Below are 12,905 nucleotides of genomic sequence, written 5' to 3'. Positions count from 1 at the left end.
CCATTCTGCGATTCTACGATCTTGGGAGAAATCTGCGTGCTCCTCAGCCCTCTGAGCTGGGTCCCGCGGCGGGGCACGCCGGTGAAGCCCAGCGAGGCCGGCGGGGTTTGGCCGCCGGGCGGGGCCGCGGGGAGGGCAGAGGCGGGGCCGGCGGCAGCGGCCGGGGCACTGCGGAGCCGGCGCGGCGCTCACCGGGCGGGGACTGCACCTTCCCCTCCGCAGAGCGGCGCCGCCCCCCGGCCCCCGCCACACCTCCGGCCCCCCGCCCGTCCCCTCGCTCCGCTACCCCGGCGGCGCGGCACCCGCTGCCCCGCCGCGGCTCTGCCTGCGCCGCCCCGCCATGGAGCAGGGGCCGGCGGGGGGATCCAGCGCCGCTGCCGCCGCCGCTGCTGCCGCTGCTGGCACCGGGGGTCTGCTCCTGCCCCTGAGCGAGACCGAGCAGCAGCGCTACTCCGAGCTCTTCTCGCGGTGCTGCCCGCCCCCCGAGGCGGCCGCCGGGGGCAGCAGCGTGGGCGAGCTGTTCCGGGCCTCCCAGCTGCCCCCGGACACTCTGCACCAGGTGGGTCCGGCTCCAGCTCCCCCCGGAGCTGCGGGTGGTTTGGGGGGGGTGCCGGACGGGACCCGCTCCCGCAGCGCTGCGGGAGAGGGGCTGGCGCTGCCTGCACCGCGAAGTTGGGGGCTGCGGGCGGGCCGGTGCCCCTGCTCTGCCCGCGGGGCCGGGACGAGGGTCCCCTCCCCGGGCAGGTCTCCTCCCTGCTGGGGCTGCGCCGTGCCCGCTTTCTCCCTCCAGACGGGCTGCTGACAGTGCTGGTGTGCGGCATCCGTGCGGTTCCCCGCTCCGGGTGCGGGTGGTGAGGGGCAACCCGTGCCGCCGGGCGCTGAGTGCGGGCTCTCCCGGTCAGGCGGCTGCTGCCGTCGCCTTCCTCAAAAGGGCCCCAAAAGTTATAAAAGCAGTTGTGTCTGCAGAGTTGTAAGGACGTGAGATGTGTTATACTCCTGGTTTAACGCATTTTATTTTTTTTTTCTACGTGTTGTTTCAGTGGAAAAAAAAAAATCTGTAGGTTAAAATGATGCTGCGGGTTTTATGCCAGTTTTTGAGCACGAACACATCAAGGTGCGAAGTGCGAGGGTCTCGCCCAGTCAGAGCAGCAGAGCCACAAAAGTGGTCCTCAACAGGGGCTGTGAGGCAGAACCCTCCTAATTTTGAGGAAAAGCTTGTCCGGGGTGGGAGAAGGCTTGTGCCAGCCATTTTCCAGGGACAGGGGAGAATCAGACTTGTTTTCTCCACCTGCAGATTAGTAATTTGACTAATGCACTGTAGTTGCATAATACTTCTGACAATAAACTGAACAGAGATGGGATATTCCTGTTTATTTATTTATTTAATTTATTTACAGGAATCCTGTTCTTCAGTAGCTTTTACTTATCAAGCAGAAAAAAGTTATGTTGAAGTGGAGCTGATATATAGTTGTACCTGGGCACCACCTGAGGGTACTTAACTCATTTACTGCTTTCCTGATAGCTGTTTGGCCGCCTCTTAATGGCCTATATGAATTCATATTACACAAGGGACTCTGAACAAAAATTGTGGTATTTCAAGGATGTTTTTCTTCTTGCTTGTGCTCTTTACCAGATCAGTAAAACTAAAATCTTACCAAGCACTATTACTACCTTATAGTGAACCACACTGTGACCTTGGTCTTGCAGGTGAATTTTGAGTGGTGAAAGTAGTGATTTCACGTAGATCTAGCACCAAGAGTGGGTCTTTTGCAGAGAGGATTTCAAATAAGAAGGCATATTTAAGAAACTTGCTATGGCACAGTTATTTCATTTTCCAAAGAAGTATAGAAAGAACCCTCTTATTTCCACTATGAGGTTTCTTACCCTATCATTTAAGTGAAACTTATGATCATATTATTATCATAGTCTGTTTTTGGGGTCATTTTGATTATGATGTGTGACGTAAGCCTGGAAATGGTGGGGTGGGTTTTTTTGTTTTTAAAATTATTTCCAGGTATATTTATGGTGTGAAGAGAACATTACTGGGAAACAAGCCTGTAATTGGCTTCAGGAATATTCAGATAATAAGGCCTGTGGGATCTGGGTCTTTTTCTCTTCCTTCTTCCATCCCTCCCCCTCTTGTTTATACAGCAGTAATCACAGTGGCGTTCTGCTCTGTGGCTGGAGTGCCTGTCCTCAAAACCCACTGCAGCCAGGTATTCTTATGTTTACTGAGATGTAAGAAAAAATGTAATGAATTTTAAAAAAAAAAAAGGAAAGGTGGGTGTTTTGATAGGGAAAATCTCACAACATTGTTTAAGATATTTTTCTGGTACTTTTTATTATCCTCTGAAGATGCAATTTAATATTTTCTCTTTAAAAAATTCTACTGTTGTAACAGTTATAGGAGCAGGGTGCAGAGGTTCATGGTGTATGTTTTCTGCTAGTACAGGAAACACTTCTTTTAGGCAGAGGCAGGTTGTTTTGTTTAAGATAATGTGTTTTCTTTGAAATAATTGTTGACCATGAAAGTTTGGTTTTTTGTTTGTTTGTTTTTTTAATGCTTTTTAAAATCACCATCTGACAGTGCTTCACGTACAGGCATCCCTACTGACTGACTGAGAAATGGTCATGCTGAGTTTGTTCATGTCAGAAATAGGAAGATTTGAATTGGAAACCAGTTCTGGATTTCTGCTAAGCAGAGCTTGCACAGTCCAGAAGGTACTTAACACCTTTCCCTGGCCCTTGCATCGGCTATAACAAGAGGCAGCTATGGATGATTTTGTAAGCAATGTGCAATTTACAGATTTTTATTCTCAAGGCATTCATTGAGGAGTGGTTTTGCAGATCAAGATGCTTCTAGAACTGGCATTTAGTGCCATAGCACTCTCAAACCTGTGCTGTTGTCTTCAGTTGTACTTCTGTAATAAGTGGGATGACTCTTCAAGAGAGAAGCGGCCTTTCCTTATGCAGTCTTTGATTGAGATTTCTTGTAAGCATCATGGGAAATCTTCTTCTATGTTCCTTAACTGTAATGGCAGGGTTTGCTGTCTAGACAAAAATCTGGTGGTGCATCCTGGCTGGAGTACTGCTGTTGAGTATGTCAGTTCCTGTGGGAAAAGCAGTGGCGTGCACTCCCAGACAGTGAACAGACAAGGGTTGGGTTTGGTTTAAAGGCTAGTTGGCTTAATCTGAGAAGTTATATAGATGAAAGAGGCTGGGTAACAGAGAGCAGGTAGGGAATGTGAGAGCATGTGCCAGAAGAGGAAATGCTGAAATAAATGGAAAAAAATCCAAGAGCAGTCGGGTCAGTAGGAGCAGATGGTGTGCACCTGAGAGTCCTGGGCCTCGCTAAGAATGAGGTGATTGAACATAGATTCATCACATCCAGGCTCATTAAAGCCAGCAATTCTGCTGGGCAATAGGGTAAAGCAGAGGTTGTACCGATTTCACTTAGAGCCAAGATTGAACAACGAACTTGTCAAGAGTTAGTCCAGGAAAAAAGGTTCAAGTTAGCACTAAAATTAAAAATGTCAGACACTTCACAGAACAGAGAAGGGCATGACAGGGACAGGATGGCGTGGCTTTTGTGGACTGTATAATCGTACTTCCCCACTGTACTGAAAGTCTTTGGATAGCTGTATTATGTGATTAAAAAGATTTTATTTAGACTTGCACAAAGCCTGTGGCAAGATCTTTTACCAGGGGCTTTTAAAGTAACTCTGTAAAATGTCTATAATTTCTTGCCTGAAAGATCTGTGCTGGGGTTGTTATTTTTATTTTTTACAATATTAATGTAGAAGCAGGAAGGAGCAGACTAGTCATTCACCATGCAGTTCTGTAGACTGTCAGAATTAGAAGAAACTCAACAGCATCAGCTGGAGATATATATATATATATATATACACACACACATCCATGTTGGTCAGGTTGAAGATGGTGTTCCCTATGCCTCGAGAACTGAATTTATGCAAAGAAAAAAGTAAATCTTGAAAAAAACTGTTTTAAAGTCACTGAGGCACAAAAATATCGCTGAAGGTGATCCCACAGCATACTTTGTCACATAGATCAGTATTGGTAGCCCTTCTTACATGGGGAGAAGGCAGGCAGAGGTGTGGGAGCAGTTGGGAGGAAGGGATGAGTGAGGGCAGCTCAGGGCAGGAGGCACTGCTGATGGCCATCAGTACATGACAACAACGGGTTTGTGTGCCCAGGAGGGCAAACTCCCTCTGGGGTTTCCAGCACATTCCTTGGAAGAATCCGTTTGGTTATGCTCCTTAAGTGCATTGAAATGTCAATACTCCACACTGTCTGATGTGCTGCAGGTGCTGACAATGGCTGGTTTGCCTTGTCTCAATTTGGGCAATTGATTTGTGACCCTCTTTTGAAATTGGCTGCCAATGAGGACATACAGCCTTCCAGCCTCTGCTCCTGCGTCTGGGCCCCCAAAGTGCATTTGTTATGGGTACCAACAGGCTGATATCTGCAGGGATTTCAGATAAAATAGTGCATTGCAGAGTCAGTGCCCACTGATCAGCAAAGGAAAGGTACCTTGTGCTAGTTTTACTGTTTGTTGATATTTCTGTGGTCTCTGAATATTTCGTCCTAAGAAATTAAGGAGCAGAATTGGACTCAAGATTTACACTTAAATGCTTATTCTTTTCATTAGTTTCTGACTTATTTGATTAATTCTTGCTTGGTTGTCTGATGTTATCTTTAATTCTCAGCTTTATAAACCTTATTCTTATTTGTGGATGTGGCACTATCAACACAGAGATCTGATTTTCTTAATAAAATGTGTTCTTTCCTCTGCAAATGAACACACTGTTATTTTGAGCTCTGAGGATGACAAGTACTAATTGTGTGATACTGGAGCTGTACAGGCACTGCATTTTTTAGCTGGGACTCTCCTTCCAGCACTGTGTGAATAGGGAACACAGACCAACGATCGTGCCTTTCTTCCCCAGGCTTCGTGAGTTAATTTGTGTTTATTGTGCCTTGTCTCTATAGTTACAACTCTGCAGTTTAACTGTATTTCTGTGTTCAAAAAGGAGAAGTGAGAATAGACTAAAAAAAAAATTAAGTTGATATTTCTTTGGAAAAATGCCAGTAAGGATTGGCTTTCTATATAATTTTTCTTTTTAATTCCATAAGGATAAATTACTACCTATGTGATAGCTGGGGTGGGATTAACTTTCTGCCTCAAACAGGAAGAAAAGAACAAGAACTGTGGCAGTTACAGTACGAGCTGTTTAAGTGAAGAAAATCTGGATTTAATGGTACTTTACCAAAGATAAAATTCACTCTGTTGTAGCCGTCGACAGAATGTGGCATTATGGTAGTGCTGGCAGTGTGATTTAGCTGACTGAACAGCAGGTCCATCAAAAACTGGTGTTAGAGAGAAGTGGCATCCTACTGACATCTTTGAGCCAGGAAGAAACAAAATCAGGGTACAACCTTATGTAAGTGATGCAGCAAGAGGAAAGGAAAACTGATATTTCAGAATCAGTACTTCTGGCCACAGTCTCCTAAGGTGTCATTGCCTTTCTAGAGTTACAAGCAAACTTATGTTTATGTAAGTAGGAAAATGAATAACCCATATGCAGAAACCATAGTAGTAGTATTATTAAAAAAATTTATAAACTGTAACAAGGTAGAAGGTAAAGATTCACCTGAAGCAATCTTGATGTGTTCCAAAAAAAAAAAAAAAAGAAATATTGAGGTTCTAGTACATCTTTAAACTATTTTTTAGCATTTAAACTATCACTTCATAATCTCTGCTTCAAGATAAGAGGTTTTGAGTGCCTCAGCATTGAGATACACAGTAGGTGATTTGTAGGAGCCGTTCCTTCCCAAGTGTGTTTCAAATCGCACTGTAAAACCAGAGACTCTTAGACCTGCTTGTTACAGGTATCCAATGGGGTGGTCAGAATTAGCCTGGTCAGGGCCTGCAGCCTTCAGTAATTAACCCTCATAACAGCCAAGTGTCAATTAATTATTCCATTTTCCAAGTAAATAATGCATTGCTGTGCTAGTGATTTAAAATAACTCTGCAAGAGGGATGGAGGAAAAAGTTCCATTTGGATAAAGAGTAGCTTTCTTCGTGAGAGGTTGTTTAGTATGAAGCACGAATGATGAAGAACAGGTTTCATTTTTATGTTTTAACTAAGTGGTTTTGTCATGGGACTTTCATAAGTGCAATGTGGTTCACTAAACATTTGATATAACCCCTTCTGCTCTTGCCTGTATCTACAGCGATATGCTGTCAGTATCATGATGTTTATACACAGATTGATGATGTTGACACAGTCTGTTTTGCAAAGGAGATGTTGAACACAGAATTCACTTCAGTGGCTGAATCTGGTGGAAACACCCCCTGCAAGAGGGATGGTATAAACTCTGAACACATGAATTTAGCTGAGCTGAAAAACTTAGTCAAGATAGAAATGCTTGTTCCATCTTTCATGAATCTGTGACAAAGAATCAGGATAAATAACCTATTTAAATTTAAAATACCATGATTTGAGAAATACAACTGATATAATATTTGTAAAGCAAGATTCTTTGATGTATTAACATCTGAACATGCCAACAGTATGGTAAAATAAAACATTAATGAGCCATATGTGCTAGTTCAACTTTTGAAGACAGTGAAACAGTTGAACAGCTGAGTTAGTGGATAATTAACTGGAAAAGGTTGCTGGAGTAGAAAATCAACTGTGGACAAATAGTAATCCCCTCTTCCTGAGCAGGGGGAATATTTTCTTTTTCCAGTGTATTCAGCAGCATTATTTGGTTACCACTGCATAAAATTGAGAACTCTGTTGGGAATAACTTTTTCTTTGTTTATTGTTATTGTTACTTTATTCCATTTTTATTTTTTATTCCTACCATTTAGATATGATGATGAGGTGGAAAGATGTAGTGGGATGAGATCCATTCTGTGGACTAGTAGGACACAGTGACCAGAAATAATTGGCTAAATCAGTAACTGCAAGTTATATTTAGTTTATTTATCAAAGTGTCTAAAAGACAAAACGTGTGTTTATAAACTTCCAAATCTTTGTATATATAAGAAATGTGTGGCTTTTGTGTTTTTTTTTTTTTAGTAGAGGAAGGCTGGCTGTGTATTTTTAAATTGATTCGAGTTTTCAGCTAAATTTGACTTTGCATATATCACATGTGCCTACACAAGTAAGTGTGTCTCTTATTAATTGAGAAAATTTAATATTTTATAGTAACTGAGATGTATATTAAATTTCTGATAAAGTAAGTATTAAAATGTATATTAAGTTATGTGGTTGCTTAAATGTGTTTTAAATTATTACTTGGGAGTAAAACCAAAAATGTTACCATACTTATTTAAAAAGAGTAAGAATCTTGTTTTAATGATGACCAATTAATTAGACAGATCTTTATCTAGAAAAATATGAAGTTAAGGTCTTACCTCTGAATTCGAATAATATTTTAAATAGCTTATTTTTCCCAAGAATCTGCCTTGCAAACATTAAAGTTAGGATGCTTCATGCTGCCATTTGTTTCAGACTGGGTGGTACATTTGGAGAGGCATGTTGAAGATGCTGCCTCTGACAAGTGGTGTCACCTGCACAGAGCACACCTGTGTTGTGCTCTCTGTTAGCGACAAGGCTGCTTAGAACTACCGCAGGGTTTCACACTGCCTGCCTGTCAAGTCGTCTCTTGTACCTGTTTGAGCCACTCAGGCCTTCATAATGAGCACAGATCACTGAGCAGAGCTACAGGAGTGCCCCACATCCAGCAGCGTGATTAGCAAATGCCTTAAAAAAAAAAAGGGGGGGGAGGAGTGTCTTGAGAAACTTTAGATAGCTTGACTACCAGAGCACATCTTCAGTGTTTTCTTCTGTTGCTTTATTTTTCTGTGTCTCTGGGATTTTTTTTCTGCCCTCAACAGTCTTTCCCCATTCAAAAAAGCTGTGAATGTTGGTTCTAGTATCTTACCCCTGCATCTGTGTAGTCCTACAGGCTTAACGTGCAGTACTTAGTTGCTCCCTTTCTCTGGCAGAGGGTGGTGGGGAGGTACTGCCTTGAGCAGGGCCATATTGGAACGCTGGATTTAGGACTCGCAAACCCCACTGGCTTAGTGGCGCTGAAAATGTAGAGTCGCCTAATGGGAAACACTTGGCTGAGCTTGAATTCGAAGTGTCTGAGCATGGTCATGGTGTCTGTTTGCTCACTAAAGTATGAGTCATGAAGCTGAACTCTACTTTCAATACCAAGTATCTGTAACATTACTTTATTATTATGAATATAAATTTCAAGTGTTTTTTTGGCATGAGCCTCTCAAATTCATTTACCTTTTTTTTTTTTTTCTTTAATCCTTTCTTTTTCTTAAAGTGTCTTTCTTTCCACACCAAGAAACATTAGATCAGCTTTGGCATAGGCAACATTTCACATTTCATGCATTATTTACTTCTGGCATAATTTACACAGTGATGTCCTATGGAAGCCAAGATGATGGTATTTCAGAATAAAACAATGTGTCTAATCATTTGCAAAACAGAGTGACTGCTGTGGGCTAACAATTAGAGTCAGAATTATTTTGTTATGAACAATAACACCAGTGGAGCAGTAAAAGGTGAAGAACTTTGAGGTTCCAAATGCCTGAAATAAAAATAAAAGGGGAAGGAGGCCAAAACTCAATAGTGTGATTCTGTATTCATTTAAAAAAATTTTTTTTTGCTTTCCCTTCTCTGAATAATCGCTGCCTTTGGAATAGCATCTTTGTTTTAATAGCCATAGGCTGCTTTTCCTTTACTGTGTACAGATAGAAATGCAAATACAGGTCTTGATATAAAATGTGCTGTAAAATCCTGGTGTACTGTGCATGGGCACTGGAGATGATGTCGTCTTTGACGCTGGTGTTGCTGCTTTGAAGTTCCATGCTCTTCAGCTGAATTGAGGACAGACACTTGGTTTGGGCCCGAACAAGTAGGTTCTCGCTGACTGAATGATGCATTTCTGCACATAAGCATGTTGGGTGAAATAGTGATAATCTTAGTGCTGTGTTTAGTGCTGTAGAAGAGAAAGAATTTGACCTGCTTTTCCAAGTGACGTGTTGATTCCAACTGGAGGTACATGGGATATAAGATCAAGGGAGGGCAGGAAGCGTCTTCTACATACACTGTGTGCAATGGAATTACCTATAAGGGTATGCCTTCGGTTTAGATTGACAACTCTACAGTCTTATAAAAATAGTCCATAATTCTCAACTAAAGAAGGACTTTAATATGTGTTATTGATTAAGATAAGAGCATGACTGTAGAAGGTAGTGTTTTGGGTGTTTACTGCATTGCCTTTAAAAAGACATGCTGTAGTTGTAAGCACTAGGGAAATGAACTCAGGAAATGTGCCGAAAGTGATAAAAAAGGAGGGGTACGGGAAGCATCAAGGTTTCTTTGGGGTAGCCAGTCTAAAAAATGATATTACAATAACTATGGAAGAAAGAAGCTCATTTTAGAAAATTTTGATGGAATGGGAGATAAGTCTGTAAGGGATTTGTTTGTGGCAAAAATGCATCATATGTCCCCGAGTTTCTGTTTTCTTCTGTATGAGTTCAGTCTCATCTTGTCTAAAAGTGGAACAAAACCCAGAACTGCATTTTTATGGGAAATGCCAGAATTTCTTCTGGTCTTCTAGGGCAAAGTAAATGATGAGAAATGTTTGCAAGAGAAATTTCTTTGGAAATGTTTAAAAACTTGTAATTTGTTGAATTAAAACACTTTGTTTTGAACTGCTTAGATGTTGAAGCACTGTGACATCTTAAACACATAAATTTTGGGAAGAAAGTTGTTCATGTGCATCATCTCTTATTCCTTTTCTTTCCTTAGACTAATTCTGCCAACACAGATAGCAGTGATGGTGGCCAGGCAACTTGTTCAGAAGGGAGACTGTGGTGCCTCAGAAATGTCACCTCTTGAGTAACCACAAGGTTTGAAACATCAAAACAGCTTCCACAGGACTCTATGGTACCTTTGTATTAAGGTGACCTGGAAAAAACCATTTTATTTACTGGCAGAAATTTGAAAGGCTCATTGGAATTGTAATGTTGGGTTTTTTGGTTTTTTTTTCAGGAAGAGATTCAAGATGTTGCAATATTTTCAAGTAGTCTAGTTCAGGATGACTAGATCTGGTGGCTGCCATCTAGCTGGAGAGGATTTGTCAGGTTTTCCATGTGGTGGTTGTTAGTTCTTGGATACTAACTCCTGTGTTTTTTAGCAACTTGAAATGCTTTCTGCCATTGCTTTCAGAATGAAGGAGATGCCAGCTGTCAGATCTGCCATGCAGACCTGACCATAATTGATTCTCATTCTGAGAAGTGGGAAGCAAATGTTTAAATCTCTGAAGAGTGGGTTTTTCTATCGTCGTTGAAAGTTGTGGAAGACCTAGATAACTGTAGCTGCTAGAAATGTTCTCTTATTTAGCTATGTGGACATGTCCCATATGTCCAGGCTGTCTGCTCTTCTGTGAAGTCTGAATTCAGTATTAATGGTAAAAAAATTTTCCTTTGGACCGAAAATACAGTAATCCCCTTCCTAAAAAGAGTAAGCGAGAGAAACTGAATAGAAGCCTATTCCAAAGTGACTGTATGTTTTTGAAGGTCATTGTGGGCTGACTTGTGGGTTACTGCCTGGGGTGCTTTCTGGGCTTGGTACCTGTGACGTTCATGCCTCACAGCAGCTTTTTGTGCTTCTGGTACTTATATGAGATCCCTTGTGGTTCTGGTAGGAAGCATAAAGAACAGATAGGTTAAGACTTACCTAAGGCTGAGGGAGCTGGGAGGTAAGTAGAAGCAGGACAGCAGTGAATCTCATTAATAGCAGTGGATGTTAGAGAGATTTGAGGAGAAGCTAGGAAGAGTCATCCAGGTGGCCAGTATGTGTATTGGGGGATGTCTGGTTTGGGAGGAGATCAGAAGGCAAAAATAAATAAATACCAATTAAGTTGTTAACAGCTGCTCTCTGTTGTTGAGTAATAAAAGGCAGGATCCAGGAAGATGCTTGTTTCTGGTTTTTATTAGATGCTTTAGATATCATGGGGATGAGCAGGTTATAAATATAAATGTCTGCTGCAGATGGAAGGTGGAAGACGCTTGAACCTGGTAACCTTTAAAAAGCGATAACGTAAGGTTTAAAATTACGCTGAGATCTGAAGCTTCCGACAGAGTCCTTGGGTAGTCCCATGGAAAGCCTGTCAATAACAAGAGAAAGACCAAACCCAAAACAATTAAACAACCCCCCAAACCTTCTCAAAACAAGGCAAATTCCAGTGCCAGAGTCTTACCCAGTTTTCAGGTTGTTTCTTACGAAGTGCTACCAAGGTTAGAAATGAAGAGAGCCTCACCTTTTTTTCTCCACCTGATATATGATGGAGCTGTACCACTGTGACAAATAGTATGCTTGGGGGGTTTTTTGCACTTTTATTGTATCCTGCTGCTACCCTCGCTTAACCAGGGACTTCTTTTTAAAAACAGCACTAGATCATTATTCTGGAGATACAGTATACCTCTAAAATAATACTACTGTGAAGTCATGCCTGTCAAAACATGTTTTGAGTGTTGTAACAAGAAGGAACTGGGACGGGGGAACCTGGAGGTGATGATGTTACAGCACCTGCTACCTCACAGTGTGACAAGTCCCAGGTTCACTGGCCAGAGCAAATGTTTCAGGGCAGAAAAGAGCAGCACTGGGCAGTGCTGATGTCAGCAGGAAAATAATTCAGTGTTATTTACATCAAGTTATCAGTCCCTTATTTTCCTTCTCTCTCTCTCATCTCCTTCCTCCTCCCACAGCTGTATGATAGTAATTATATCTTTTATTTGATCTAGTCTAAATCAGGACTGTCCTTGAGGAGGATATTCTCCAAAGGAATATTTTTCCATAGGAAATACTCATTAGCTGTTTTTAGACTGCATTACTTACTGTGCATATATTTGATTGCAGGGAAAGTGTGCAAGAGGTAAAGCTTTAAGTCTAGCAAGGCACTGTGTTTTAGTATAACTACTGAATTTAATCCCTGCAACAAAATAGTTCACTCTGGACATGGAATGAAGGTCTTCTATTCAGGTACTGAAGGACAGACCTTAAAGTAAATATCTATGAGTAAAGGAAACATCCAAAAGGGCACAAGTAGGGGATAGGTTTATGAATCTTTCTGGTTTTCTTTTTTTCCCAGTACATAGTTTAAATTTTATAGTTAAAATTATTTGGCAATATGTAGATACAGATATTAGTAACAATCAAAGTAATACTTGGGCATGGTAATACCTGTATTGTTCTTCTAGTAGCTTGGTCACTCATGGCAAGTTGAGTTTTAAAACATGAGTGTTTGACATTTTAATGGAGAGAAAGAGGAGCAATGTGTCAAGGGTTCGAGACGTGAAATACGTTTAACAAAGTGGATGAGTGGTGATACCTAGCTTTCTGTGTTCCCAGTTCGCTTCCATATGGAGAATTCTGGTAATATATAGAACCCTAAATAGATAGTTGTGGGACTGTCCTGTGGTCAGATTGACATTGGCTGAGAGCAGCATTTCTACATTTTTCACAGCACCGTCTATTTGAGTGGCATGGGTGATATGTGACTGTAGGGAGAGGAACTTTGTTTGGAGCAGTGAAATGATTTGTGCCAGCTCTAAATACTTGAAATTTGTCTTTGCTTCCTGATGACTTTTGCAATACAATGTCTTGCAAGAAACATTGTACAGCAATTTTCGTTTGTGGAAGAGCATTAAGCCATTTTGAAAACAGGTCACCAGTGCTGTAAGATGTCCAGAGCTATAGTTTTATAATGAAAGAGCATACTGGAGTTCCAAGGAAAGGTGTGTTTGAATCATAAGCTAATACACATAACCACAGTAAACCACTTCC

General features: G+C 41.6%; 1 protein-coding gene across 3 annotated transcripts in view; it reads left to right on the top strand.

Annotated features, from left to right (window-relative positions):
- The first annotated feature begins 290 nt into the window (after nucleotides 1-290).
- REPS2 (RALBP1 associated Eps domain containing 2) overlaps nucleotides 291-12,905 on the top strand; it is a 95,522-nt gene continuing 82,907 nt past the window's right edge. For all 3 annotated transcript variants that reach the window (XM_027738266.2, XM_027738267.2, XM_039378115.1), the window contains exon 1: nucleotides 291-559. In XM_027738266.2, the coding sequence (XP_027594067.1) occupies nucleotides 341-559 (219 nt within the window). In that variant the 5' untranslated portion in view covers nucleotides 291-340. The remainder of the gene's footprint in view (nucleotides 560-12,905) is intronic.

Source organism: Pipra filicauda, unplaced genomic scaffold (genome assembly GCF_003945595.2).
Source record: "Pipra filicauda isolate LSUMZ 115617 unplaced genomic scaffold, ASM394559v2 scaffold12_size5214236_pilon, whole genome shotgun sequence".
Lineage (NCBI taxonomy): Eukaryota > Metazoa > Chordata > Aves > Passeriformes > Pipridae > Pipra > Pipra filicauda.
The sequence above is the reverse complement of the archived record's forward strand: the minus strand, read 5'-3'. Positions and strand labels throughout refer to the sequence as shown.